The sequence below is a fragment of the Bubalus bubalis genome, chromosome 20, assembly GCF_019923935.1.
Source record: "Bubalus bubalis isolate 160015118507 breed Murrah chromosome 20, NDDB_SH_1, whole genome shotgun sequence".
Classification (NCBI taxonomy): Eukaryota; Metazoa; Chordata; class Mammalia; order Artiodactyla; family Bovidae; genus Bubalus; species Bubalus bubalis.
In genome coordinates, this window is record NC_059176.1 from 37,054,549 (window position 1) to 37,069,354 (window position 14,806).

At 38.6% G+C, this 14,806-nt stretch overlaps 1 protein-coding gene across 1 annotated transcript in view; it reads right to left on the reverse strand.

Moving 5' to 3' along the window:
- Positions 1-14,806, reverse strand: part of PTPN9 (protein tyrosine phosphatase non-receptor type 9) — a 70,815-nt gene that overhangs the window by 23,142 nt on the left and 32,867 nt on the right. Inside the window, exons 3-5 of the mRNA XM_006080682.3 lie at positions 13,281-13,370; positions 12,436-12,560; positions 7,230-7,335 (exon numbers count right to left, since the gene is read on the reverse strand). Of these exons, the coding sequence (XP_006080744.1) occupies positions 7,230-7,335; positions 12,436-12,560; positions 13,281-13,370 (321 nt within the window). The remainder of the gene's footprint in view (positions 1-7,229; positions 7,336-12,435; positions 12,561-13,280; positions 13,371-14,806) is intronic.

Genomic DNA, 14,806 nt, shown 5'->3' on the forward strand with positions numbered 1-14,806 from the left:
CTTTTAAAGTATGTAATAGCATTTTAAAATATGAAAGATAAATATGAGAAAATCAGCCACCCTATAAATACTAACCACCATAAAAGTATAATGGTAAAAAGACTCTGGTTTATAATAGTATTTGTACACAAAAGCACTCTCTCTCTCCCTGTATGATACTGGTCTTACAAAAAAGATGATTTATCCCTGGAGTTTACTGTTTATACATATAGACATGTACATTTTTTAGCCTAAGAATATACATCATAAGAAACATGTAAGACACGTAGTTTTTAAATTTTATTGAAAGACATAACAAAAGACTTTAAAAAATCCATAAAACAAAGCATTCCTGGACAGGTGGAGATGAGGCTGTAAAGTCAATTCTCCTTAAACGAATTCATTATATCCAAATTAAATCCTAAAGTGTCTTATCTACCAGAACTTGACTGAATGACGCTAATGTTCATCTAATCAAAAGATAATGATTTTTTATAAGCATTTTCTCAACAGATTTATAATTTTGAAAAAATGATTACCTCTGTGGAATGGCACTGGGGTGTATGAAGGAGGGGTTAGAGACTTTTCCTTGAATTACCTTCTTTGTTTTTATAATTTAAAAAAAGGTATAAAGTTTGTTTTTAGAATGCATGTTATATACCAGTAAAAATTTAAATAAAAGCACACAAAAGTGCATGTAAAAGAATAAAAGTGTAAAAACAGAACAATTTTTAGAAATAAAAGAATATAAGGAGGCTTATCCTATAAAATGTTAAACTTCATTATAAGGCTACAATAAATTTAAAAAGTGAGTATGTTGGTCTGGATGCCTAGATCAATAGAACAGGGAGTCCAGAAATAGACACACTTACCATATGGAAATTTAGTATAAGATAAAGGTGTTATCTGAAGTAAGTAGGCAAAAAAGTGTATTAGTTAACAAATATCACCAAGACAGCTATTTGAAAACAAATTATTTTGTCCATAATATTATGTACTATGCATATTATCAAATGTAAAATATGTAATACAGTATATTAAAACTGTAATGAAAAATTGAGAAAACATAGTACTATATGACGAGACATAGTCATATTGAGCAAATTATAAACTGCAAAAATGGCTGTAACACATACTTAATAATATTCCTAATATTCTTAATAACAAATCTTGCAAATTAATGAGACAAACACTTCAACAGAAAAATTGGTAGAATATATTAGCAGAAAAAATTTTCTAAAGAAACACTGATGTTAAACATGAAAATAAGTCAAAGTTCATCAGTAATAAAAAAAACACCAAATAAAGACATGAATATAATTCAAATCCAAATAATAAATGATGATGAGAATCTAGCAAACAAGGATGTTGATGGGAGTATAAATCTGAACTAAGGTTTTAGAGGACTATTTGGCAATATTTATCAAATTTTAAATGTGCCTACATTTTGACCATAAATATCTGCTTACAGAAATTTATCCTGAGGAAATAATTCACCAAATATACAAAAATAAATGTAAAACAATGTTCACTGAAGCCTTTATAACAACACAAAAAAATAAACTTCATTTTTTCTGCTTGGTATATCAACAACAGGAACACTTTTTGCAAGGGACTTCTCTGGTGTTCCCAGTGGTTAAGAATCTGCCTGACAATGCAGGCAGTGCTGCTAAGTCACTTCAATGGTGTCTGACTCTTTGCGACCCCATGGACTGTAGTCCACCAGGCTCCTCTATCCATGAGATTCTCCAGGCAAGAATACTGGAGTGGGTTGCCATGCCCTTGTCCAGGGGATCTTTCCAACCCAGGGATCGAACTGATGTCTCATTATGTCTCCTGCATCAGCAACCGGGTTCTTTACCACTAGCACCACCTGGGAAGCCAGCCAATGAAGGGGGACATGGGTTCAATCCCTGGTCCAGGAAGATCCCACATTCTGTGGAGCAGTTAAGCCTAGGTGTCACAACTAGTGAGCCTATGTGCTGCAAATACTGAAGCCCCCCAGGCCCTAGAGCCTGCGCTCTGCAACAAAAGAAGTCACACAATGAGAAGCCCACACACCACAACAGAGAGCAGCCCCCACTTGCTGCAACTAGAGAAAGCCCACGCAGCAGTGAAGACCCAGCACAGAAAAAAACAAAAATTGTGCAGCCATTTAAGAAACTGAGGGAAAAAATGAGCTAAGAGCTGTATGTACTGACATATAAAGACGACAAAGATACATTGTCAAGTAAAAAAATGACAAATTACAACTGCTGAATATAATATGCCATACGTGTAAAGAAAAATAATTATCCTCATCCCATACGTATGTATACCTACATACACATGTACACATTTTAAAAGCTTGGAGCTTGGACATACATACCCTAAGTTCTTTATACTGATAATTTTCAAGGGGTGGAATTATAAGTAATAGCTCTGTACGTATTGGAGAAGGCAATGGCACCCTACTCTAGTACTCTTGCCTGGAGAATCCCATGGACGGAGGAGCCTGGTAGGCTGCAGTCCATGGGGTCGCTGGGAGTCGGACACGACTGAGTGACTTCACTTTGACTTTTCACTTTCATGCATTGGAGAAGGAAATGGCAACCCACTCCAGTGTTCTTGCCTGGAGAATCCCAGGGACAGGGGAGCCTGGTGGGCTACTGCCTATGGGGTCTCACAGGGTCGGACACGACTGAAGCGACTTAGCAGCAGCAGCTATACTTATTAGCTGTATTACCTTCAGCAAGTTCTTGTATTTTCTAGGCCTAAGTTTCTAGATCTATAAAATGGGTACAATAATAGTAATAGCCATCACAACTCATGGGAATGATATCAGGATTAATTGAGGATTAAATGATATCAGGATTAATTAATTTAAACATGAAGTTAGAACTGTATTCAAGACATTAAGTGTTAACAAATATTACTTTATAAGTGCCAGCATTAATAAATTTTCTGAACATTCATGTACTTTTAGTCATGTATTTCTCTTTTTTTTTAACTCACTCATTTATTTACTTTTATTGTCGGCTGCACTTCATCTTCTTCGCTGCAGCACGTGGGCTTTCTCTAGTTGCAGCAAGCAGGGGCTACTCTCTAGTTGTGGTGCGCGGGATCTAGAGCGCTGCCAGTAGTCGTGGTGCACGGGCTCAGTTTCCCCACAGCATGTGGAATCCTCCTGAACCAGGGATCGAACCTGCGTCCCCTGCATTGGCCGGCAGACTCTTAACCACTGGACCACCAGGAAGTCCCAGTCATGTGTTTCATAATCAGAAAAATAAACACTTATTCTTTAGGCTAGACAAATTCCACATTGTCTAGTAAAGGTAAATTTCACACTGCATGGTTTAAATGCTTCATCTAAAACAATGGTTAAGAGTCCATATGATGGCTACTAAAATAGGTTATGACATTTTAAAATTTAAAACAAGGATTACTCCTAAGAAAGTTACCAAGATAGGGAAAATCTGTTCAGAGCAACTTAGGAAGTCAAAGATTATTTACACTTTTATTCTAGTGTCCCAGTAACTATTGGAAATTAATTCACACTGAATAGAAATCTAAAGTGTGAGACTGTGCATTAAAGACAAACTTCTATTTATAACTTTCCTAAGAATGAGGATGGTAGGGGACTGCATTTAAAATTTTATCTATTCCCAATGATGGAGCAACAAGTCACTAAAGAGAACATATAGATATATGGATTTTAAGGCAACCAAACTTTTATTTCATTGTTTGAATTTATATAACAAAACATCTATAGTATTTTTATTATTTTGCAGCAAGTAAAGGAGGACATACAAACAGCAAAAAAACATTTGAAGAAAAAGATACCATGTTTTTAAGGAGTTCAAACAACAAAAAAAGGATACTATTATTTTAAAATTCTACATTCAAAAAAGGAGAAAAATTATAGAATTCAGTAGTGGGACAGTTAAAGGAAACAGATACTCTTATTTGTTGGTGACAATGTTTATTTCTTTTCCACTTTTATCAAGGGTAACCTAGTGATGTATAAGAGAGACACAAGAATATTCATAATCTTTAGCCAAATAATCCAACTCTCAGAAATATCTTCTTAAAATAAATTAAGAGAAAGAGTGAAAATAATCATAATAGTATTATTTAAACCTGAAAACAATCTGAGTAATACAGAAAGGTGGTTAGATAGTTAAAGTGTCTATGATATATTAACTTACCAAGTTATTGTGACTCTATTAAAACTGATAAGTTAAAGGCCTATGTTGTGGAAAGGAGAGGCTATTTAGTATGCAGAACTGGAAAAAAAAATAGCTATCCATATGGAAAAAAAGTCAGATTCCTACATCTCATACCATATTCGAAAATCAACTCCAGATGGATTAAGGTCTCAAATGACAAAAACAAAATTTTAAACTTTTAAAAGAAAATACTCCTCAAAAAATTAAATGTAGAATCACCGTATGATCTAACAATTCCACGTGTAGGCATACACATTGAAGAATTGAAAGCAAGGACTCACAGATGCTGTAACACCAGTGTCCATAGCAGCATCATTCACAATAGCCAAAACGTGGAAACAACCCAACTGTCCTTCGACAGATGAATGGATTAACAACACAAGGTATATACATATGATAGAATATTATTCAGCCTTAAGAAGGAATGAAATTCTGATACATGCTATAATACGGATGAATCTTAAAAATATCAGGCTAAGTGAAATAAAACAGACACAAAGGGCAGATATTGCATGACTCCATTTACATGAGGACCTAGAATAGACAAATTCATACAGACCGAAAGTAGAAGAGAGGTCACCGGGGACTGGGGGGCAGAGTGGGGATATACTGTTTAATGAGCACTGAGTTTCTGTGTGGGATGATGAAGAGTTCTGAAAATGGATAGTGGTAAAGGGTTACATTGTGAATGTACTTAATGCTACTGAACTGTACACTCAAAATTGTTAACAACAGTAACCACAAGATTGTGTATAAGCGTATATTTTATCACAATAAAAAAATTAATACACATGGTGCAATCAGTGGTAGAGCAGTAAAAAAATAAATATTTAATATTATTTTTCTGACTTTAGAATAGGGAAGGACTTATGATGCAAAATGTATTAAGCAGAAATTAAACACAGACACATTTAACCATATTAAAATGAAGAACTTTTGTTAGTCAAAAGGACTCTACAAAAAGTGAAAAAGCAAGCTATAAACTGAGCATATGTGTGTATATGTACATATATGTGTATGTATGTATATAGATGTGTATATATGTATATATACAAGCGATTGTGTGTGTTAGTTGCTCAGTTGTGTCTGACTCTTTGCGACCCCATGGCCTGCAGCCCACAAGGCGCCTCTATCCATGAGATTCTCCAGACAAGAATACTGGAGTGGGTTGCCATGCCTTCGTCCAGGGGATGTTTCCGACCCAGGGATTAAACCCGGGTATCCTGCATTGCAGGCAGATTCTTTACCCTCTGAGCTACCAGAGAAGCCTGACATACACACAAAGAGAATAGTACTAATACATAAACAACTACATAAATGGATGATAGGAAAATGGGTAAAAGTCATAAATAGGCACTGTGCAGAAGAAAACATAAATGGCCAATAAATATATGAAGAGATACTTAATCTCACTAATAAAAGAGATTTTGAGTTATATCACAAGATACCATTTTATACCTGTTGATTGGGAAAAATTAAGAAGTACGACATGATCATGTATTGGAAAGGATGTGGAAATTTACACATAGCAGGTAGACACAACCATTTTGGAAAACAATTAAACACTATCTTATAAAACTGAATCTTCCCGGGCCTTATGACTCAGTAACTCTACTCCTAGATGTATACTCTAGAGCATTTTCAGTGGGGGTGGTATCGCCCCCAGAGAGTGAAATTAGTTCTGAGAAGACTGGGAATGGGAAAAATGGTCCAAACATACATGCTCTCTTTGCACACAAAGCACAGATATACATTCTGCCTTAGAGATATTCTTCCACACACGTACCAGAAGACATGTATAAGACTGTTCGCAGCAGCACTGTTCATAATATTAATAGCAAAAATCATAAAACCACCCAAGGAGCCATCAATAGAAGTGGATAAACAAAATGGTATATTCACCAATGGATGAGGAATTAAAAGGCATGAATCCTTCAACCATCAATTAAAAAGGAATGAATATCAGCTACAAACCACACTAGCAATTTTAGCAACACAGTGATGAGTGTAAAAATGTAAGTCCCAGTGAACAACATGCATTATAATATTCTCTTTCTATAATTTATGCTGTAAAGCTGTAGTAGTAAATGAACACTTCTAAACATCCAGTTCCACAGTACTCCCAAGTGAGATACTAGAACAAAGACTACACAGACTCCTGGGTGAATGTTTTTCCCACTGCAGGTTGTCATGCAGCGGGTCCTGAAATCAATTTAGTAAGTCACGACTAACACTTTAAAAATATGATATAGAATAGAATAATCAAAATGACTATACAGAGCAAAGGTAAAGTTTGTTTTATGAAACATTTTTAATTTTGTTTTATAAATATGTACACAAAGATCTATACACCTATATCCTTGGATTCTGAAATCTAAACATCTCTGAAACCACTGGTTTCTATTGTTAGTTTGGTGCAAAAATCCATGTGACAGCAAACTCTGACCTGAAATTTCACAGGTTATTTATGACCTTTGTTCTTCTCCACTCATTATGAATAATACATTTCATTGCAGAAATACTTGATACTAGAGTGACATACATACCACATTATCTTTTAAAGTTCAAAATATTACATAACACCTCTGGACCTAAGAGTTTGAGATAAGAGAATAAGAAACTATCTCTGTACATAACTTTATATGTATGTGTAGACTTAGTGTACATATACCTTTGTGAACTAAATTGCAATGGAAAACATGGTTCTGACTAGACTAAGACAAAAAGTCTGAAAATCACTGGCTAGGTTACATTTTTCACAGACAATGACCATCCCTAACCTTCATTAATTTTTATTCTATAGAACTCCAAGAAAGAGACATCCCACCTTTACAACTCATTGTTCCTGTGCATTTTAATTCCTCCCACTTTACTTTTAAGACTGTTTTTAATTCTGAGGAAGCAAGTATTGGTCATCATTTACAGGTGACCTTTACATTGAACATAATTCTGAAGCTTACATCATTCCTAAACCTCACAAAGAATAGAAAAAAGTAACCACTGAAGGAGGGTTGAAAGGGTCCTCTCACAGCCCTTCCTTACCTTTAGCAAGTTTAGGACTTTCTTGCCAAGATCCAGCTCAAAGTTGGTATAATTAGAACCGCACATGTCATAGATAAACACCAGTCCATTCCTCTGAGTTTCAAAGCTGTAAACCAATCATTGAACAAAAATATTTATAAGTAATAAGATGGATGAGGCAGATTGAAAACCTGGCTCAAAAACAAAGAACACAGAGAGTGTGGGACACATATGGGACTGAAATAACTGCCTTCCCTGAACACCGGCCTTACAAAGAATTTATAATAAGAAATACATATTTGGACTTTGAACGTTTCCTGGCAGAATTCCTAAAACTTGGAATTTCCTAGGAAAGCAAGGAAGATATCCACTGCTATATTAACGAGGTGACCCTTGGAATGCTCTTAGGACATCTAAGGATGCGGGCTGTTTGCCAGAGGAACCAACCATGTGATTAGAAAGGGTTGGAACTTCTAGTCCCACCCTCCCACACCCAGGACGAGGAGTGGCACTGGAGACTGAGCTCAGTCACCAATGGCCAATGATTTAATCAATCATGCCTTGCAATGAATGAAGCCTCCATAAAATGCCAAAAGAATATGATTTTGGAGAATTTCCAAGTTGATGAACACATGAACACGTGCAGATGAACACACGTAGCCCTCTCAGAGAGGGCATGGAAGCTCCATTCCCCTTTCCCCATACCTTTATCTCTATGAATCTCTCAATGCAGGAGACCCGGATTCGATCCCTGGGTTGGGAAGATCCCCTGGAGAAGAAAATGGCAACCCACTCCAGTACTCTTGCCTGGAGAATTCCATGGACAGAGGAGCCTGGTAGGCTATAGTCCATGGGGTTGCAAAGAGTCAGACATGACTGAGCGGCTTCCTCTCAGAGGGCATGGAAGCTCCATGCCCCTTTCCCCAAACCTTCCCTCTATGCATCTCTTCCATTTGCTGCTGCTGTTGCTGCTAAGTCGCTTCAGTCGTGTCCAACTCTGTGCAACCCCATAGACAGCAGCCCACCAGGCTCCCCCGTCCCCGGGATTCTCCAAGCAAGAACACTGGAGTGGGTTGCCATTTCCTTCTCCAATGCATGAAAATGAAAAGTGAAAGTGAAGTTGCTCGGTCGTGTGGACTCTTAGTGACCCCATGGACTGCAGCCTACTGGGCTCCTCCGTCCATGGGATTTTCCAGGCAAGAGTACTGGAGTGGGGTGCCATCTCTTCCATTTGGCTCTTCCTAAATTATACCCTCTTATAATAAACTGGTAACATATTAAGTACAATGTTTGAGTTCTATAAACTGCTCCAGCAGATTAATCAAACCCAAGGAAGGAGCACTGGACCCTTTGATTTATGATCAGAAGCAGAGATGACAACCTGGACTTGCCACTGGTGTCTGAAGGGACAGTCTTTTCCGACTGAACCCTTAACTTGTGTAATCTGAGGCTATCTCCAGGTATATAGTGTCAGAGTCGAGTTGAACTGCCAAATGCCCAGTTCGTGGGGGAGAACTGCTTGATACTATGGAGGAAGAAGCCCACATGTTGGAAACTGAATTATACTTATTGATGCATATTTATCCAGATTCATCAAGTACCAAACTCATAGTCTGAGAATGTTCCAGAGCATCTAGGTTATCAAAATTTGAACTGTTTTCTCCTTTATCTCTGAATCTGACTATCCAAATTCTGTACCATACTATGTTTAACTCAAAAATTTCCTCTTCCATGAAGGTCTCCCTGATAATTGTCACCAAATGTACTACCATCATTCACACCCCTCGAAGCCCCACAAATCTTTCTGTGGATTTTTCTAGTGTCTCTTAATATATTCCAATTTTGTGTAGCAATCTCATTCTCTCCTAGAGGGCAAAAACATGTTTTGTTCACCTCATTACCCTCCACAGTCCACAGCACGGTCCTTGCAAATATAATGAATGGTCACAGAATTGTAATTCAGTGGGCTCGAAGCCCATCACTAAGAAAACACTGTGGGCCTATGAAAAACTGTAAAACAAAATTCTAAACTCAATGATGATGTATTTATCTCTGATGACTTTAATGAAGGAAGAAAAAAACCTACTAATTCTTTGGGAGGCATCTTAAAAAGTAGATAAAGAGCTGGTGGGCCTATTCCCAGATTGAAGTTAGGGACAAAAAATATCACTTGGTCCAATCTCCTTAATTCCTAAAGTTGCACTCTTCCACCAAGCCCAATCTTCACCTGCTTCTGATCTGCACACCTACATGACTGTTAGAAATAAATTATTTGATTGGACTATTCACAGATGAGAGCAATAGTTTTCACATGTATTGACATTCAAGAAAACTTTTTGACACAAAACAAATTCCTGAAATCAGGAATCTCAATGTTACTTTGTATCCTTATTTTTTGTTTCTGGCATTACCTCCTGGAAACCTCCATAACTTCATCCTTTCAACATCCGAGACAGAAGCACCTATTCATGAAGTAGCACTTCAAAAATCTCTGAAGTAGAACCAAGTTTCTATACAGACTTAATTTCAAATGGCCCCTCACATGTTAAAGTGAGAGCTATGTCTTGTCTCCTTTTTTCACGACCCCAGAGAGACTAATTTACCAAGATCAAAGATGCTGTTAAATGAGTGGCCCAGCATTGAGAAGACCACCCACATCTAGAGATTTCGCTTCTCTCCACAGGCTCAATAAGGGCCAAACCAGAAGAATTAAAGGTTTCCCCCTAACAGCTCCAGCCCATGGCAGGGGATTGAAACAAAGAGAAATCAGCACCAGCGAAAACAGAATTTAATAAAAGAAGTTATAGTGCATAATGATGCAGATTCTATATTCCTAGACCTGAAACTGCTCATCCTTTGAAGGCATATGAAATACAAATGCAATAGCATTTTTACTTCCCTGGGTACAGAATATAAGGTTCATTATTCAACAACAACGCTAATTCCCTACTAAGAATAACTGCTTCCCTACCCTATTGAGACTGATTCCTGAACTAGGATATAACTGGGAACACCAAGAAGACTACTGCTGCCCCTGACATTTGCTTCAAAATAATCAAAGGTAAAAGGGTGGGTGCTGCTGCTGCTGCTGCTAAGTCGCTTCAGTTGTGTCCGACTCTGTGCGACGCCATAGGCGGCAGCCCACCAGGCTCCCCCATCCCTGGGATTCTCCAGGCAAGAACACTGGAGTGGGTTGCCATTTCCTTCTCCAATGCATGAAAGTGAAAAGTGAAAGTGAAGTCGCTCAGTTGTGTCCAACTCTTATCGACCCCATGGACTGCAGCCTACCGGGCTCCTCCGTCCATGGGATTTTCCAGGCAAGAATACTGGAGTGGGTTGCCATTGCCTTCTCCAAAAGGGTGGGTGAGGGGCTATCAACAAAACAAGACTGGTTTCAGATCACTGTAAAGGAAGATGAATGATAGGCATGTGAAAGTTGATGATACGATTTGCTCTCCACCATAGGGATTTAGGAATTTTCCATCATATGATGTTGAAAAGAAGGTTCCCTGCCCTCCTAGAGCTTACCATCCAGTGGTAGGTTAAAAAAAAAAAAGCATAAGATAAATGACATCATAAAGCTATGTATAATTAAATACAAAATGATTGGTATTAGTAATAACTGCTATTAAAGTCAGAGTAGAAAGAATTTTATGACTAGTTGGAGGGGTGAGGGAGCCAGGCACAGAAATGGGCCTTCAGGGAAGGGCAAGATTTAGTGAAGAGAAAGGGTTTCCTCCTCTTCCAAGGTAACAAAGGAAAACAAAAGTTTCTACTCAGTGGTAGAATATTTCATTTAGGGGGAAAAAAAGGGCTCACATTTATTTAGCTTACATGCACCCTCTGAAAAACAAGGAGTCACTGAGGATTTTTAAGAAAGTGATGGAGATCATGAGAACAAAGTTTTAATTAGGTTTACCTTTGTGGTATTCCTATGGGATTCAATACTCTCACTGGAAAAAGCAAGCTTTGGTCACTCACTGTCATGCCTGTATGAAAGCTCTGACTCTAAGCTGCTCAAAGAGGAAGCCAATGCTAAATTTCCTGGTAAAAGAGCCTTCCACTCAACCCCATGAGGTAAGGAAACATTTCAAAGGGAATTACAGTCCAGAAATTATGTCTGAAGAACAATCATAAGAAAGAAGAACTGAGATATCCTTTCTCCTTAGTAACTTCTCGTTTTTAGAATAATGCTGTGGGTGTGGTTTGGATATATCTCCCCCTGAACACCACCAGCAGAAGCTAAGTACATGAAAGTAACAATAACAAGGCAGGAGCAAAGTGAACTAGACACAGAGCCCCACCGCAGAAAATCCTTCGGCTATCCCCATCCTCTAAGTACAGAAGCATGACTAAGGTGCTTAGCCGCCTCTCACTATCTCCAGTCTCAGCCCTCGATATATGACCTCTAAGCCAGGGGACCAGTCAATGACGCTGGGAGCAATAACACCCTGTAAATGGCGGGCAGGAGGGCAAAAGGATGTAAGAGAGAAAGATGACATGGTAGGAGTGCAGAGAGTTCTGACCAAGAGTGAAGAAACCAGGGTCTTAGACTTAGTTCAGTCAATATGTGATGACTGTAAAAAAGCCACAAAACTTCCTGGGGCCTAAGTTTCTTTGTCCACAGAACAGTAAAAATACTATTTACCTAACAGCAGGAACGGAGACGTGACCCAAGCTGGTTCTTTTGGCTTATAGAGAAGCCTGGTGGGCCACAGTCCACGGGATTGCAAAGAATCAGACACAGCACACTATTTATAAAGATGATTCTGCTTAACTTATGCTCTTGGACTCCTCTCTCCTGAATGCTGATTCTCAAAATCCTCAGCATTATTCCACTTTTACAGATAAAGAAACTGAGGCTCCAGAGGGTTTTGAAAATCAATACCAGGGGAGAATGGTCAGAAAGAACCAGCACAGGTCATCTTACCTTCACACTCTTTCAATAAGTAATTCTCAGTACACTAAGAATGGCTAGTTAATTAGCTTTCTTAGCTTCTGTTACCCTGAAATAGAGCCAAGCAGGTAAGGATGCAGAATACCCATCATCTTGACAGTTCCTGGAAACACGCCAAGCCCTTAAGGACATGGAGTGTTTTCTATTCATAGCACTGCCTAAGGCACATCCTAGGAGCCCAGTGAATGCACTGCTGAGTTTAAATCAAATCAAACACTGTCACTTTCCCATCTGGATGTAGAACACCCAAAAGATAATGTCCAAGCTCACCTATCCACAGCTCTGTCCAGCAAGTAAAACAGAGCCTGAAGTACCACATGTTGGATTGACTTGTGGGGATGATGTAATCTGGCAGTGAAGAGGGCGATAGAGGCTCCTGTTGGGTCCCGAACATTCTAGAGCAAACAAAACAAGAAATATTTAGATAATCAAATAGAAAAATCACAGAAATCACTAAGGCTTCTTATAGGCTGGACAAAGGTTTGCCATAAAGAGCACAGATGCTGAAAATACTTCTCTGACTTGCATCAATTGCTCCAGAAAAGGAAAAAAGCTTTTTAATCATCCCATGTCTGACTCTCAGCACTGCCAGGATCATATTCCTATGGTAGGAAAAAACTGTGTTCTCTTAACTCTTCAAGTACAGAGAAATTAAATTAAACAATGGTTTATATTGGCTGCCTAGCTAATTTCCCAGGCAGGATAGCGAAGAAAAAGCAACAGGAGAAAACCATAGAATACGACCATGGTTTCCATGCTCTGCCTTAAGAGTACCACTGGACACTTCCCTGAAAGGCTGTGGTCTCTAAGTGGAGAGAACTTACGTTAAATAAGGAAGGACAGGGCTCTGACACACTGCATACAACCCCCAAAGGTCCTGACTGACCTTAGTGGACCAGTGAAGAAACTCTTCTAAAACTACTAAACAACTGAGTTTCAGTTTTTTCAATTATTACTAGAATAATTTTATGCCAAACTTCACAGCTGTTTTACATCTATTCCCCACTATTAAGACTCTAGCTTCAGGATAAGACATCTAGGAACAAAGTCCAAAGAGAATAATAGCTACAAAAGGAAATAAAGAAATGTTACAAGAGGGTTTCATAAATACTCACTAAGATGGTGAATTTTCCACTAAGGATCTCAGAACGGAGAGGCTCCTCATGAGGTTTCAGCTTCACAATGCCCTCCTTCCTTCGTGTTTCCTAAAAATAAAACAAGCAGGATAAATTAATATAAAAATACTGTATACTTATGACAGCTTTATGTAACCACCAAATCTCACAGATAAGGGATTTTAGAAATCAGCTTATTGAAACATGAATTCCTTTGTAACCTTCCTCTAGGCCAACTGTTAGCAGAATTCTTGTCTAATGCTACCTTATCAGCCCCTCAGAGCTTAGGATCTTTCCTTTGAATGAGTGATAAGCTTAACCCTGAAGACCAATCAATATATATCAATCATTAGAGTACAAAGCTAAACTTCTTAAACATGCAGCAGCACTGATATTAAAATATGCACCTAAACTGCCTGGAAGCATATATCCTAACACCTCATCCAGGCTTAGGCCTCTTCTATCTTAAATAGGATCCATCCCCCCGCTTAGTATCCTCTGCAACAATAGCTACCATGATCTCATTTTAATTCATCTTCACAGCCACATTCTTTAAGCTCACCCTCAGCTCCCTCAACACTCATTCCATCACATTCTCATTTCCTCCCAGTCTAACCATACCACCCAGAGCTCCTGCCCCAGTGACCAGGACCTTCCAGTCACTGAATCCAGTGCACATCTTTAGTCCTCCTTTTAATAAGGTTGACCACTCACATTCTCTTTTTCCTAAGAGATTCTCTAATTTTTATTAAAAAAAAAAAAAAATACTGTCTTGGTTTTTCTATTTCTTCAGCTACCCCTTCTAAGAGTCTTTTGTGGGCTTTTTATCATTCATTTGTTCACTCATTTCACTCACTGACTCATTCATTCATTCTGCCAATATTTGTAGAGCAACTATTATGTGCCGGGCCCTGAACTAAGTGTTAAGAACACTGTGGTGAATACAACAAACTAGGTCTTTGTTCACATTCTTCCCCAATTCATCCCCAAATCAAATTCAAATGCCTGCAGAGGCAAGGCAGCAAGTGAAGACAGTATGCATGCTGGAATCACAGGAGAGTGCATGCCTTACCTAAACCATGAAAATTTAACTTTAACAAACAATAGTGAGAAAAAAGCAAAAAGTATGAAATGAGGTTCTGCTCTACACATATCCCTACTCCTCACTCTCTCCCCAGATGCCCACCCCCATTCTCATGGCTCCAATACTTAGCTGCAATATTCTACTATGGTCACTCTGAAGTCTCTACTTCCAGTCCAGCCTTCTTTCCCAAACCCTAGACTCATATCCCAACTGCTTGGAGGACAGGTCTATTTGGCTATCCCACTGGCACTTCAACCTTAACATGGCCAAACTGAACTCACGGCCTACTCTGTTCACATACCTATACCCCTTCAGTGTCTCTTAATTAGTAAATGCCGCCACCATTCACCAGCCTGTTGCCCAAGTTAGAGACCTGGAATCCACCACTCCCCTTTCCTCACACACCAATTTAAGTAACTCTGTTCTATCAATTTCACTTCTA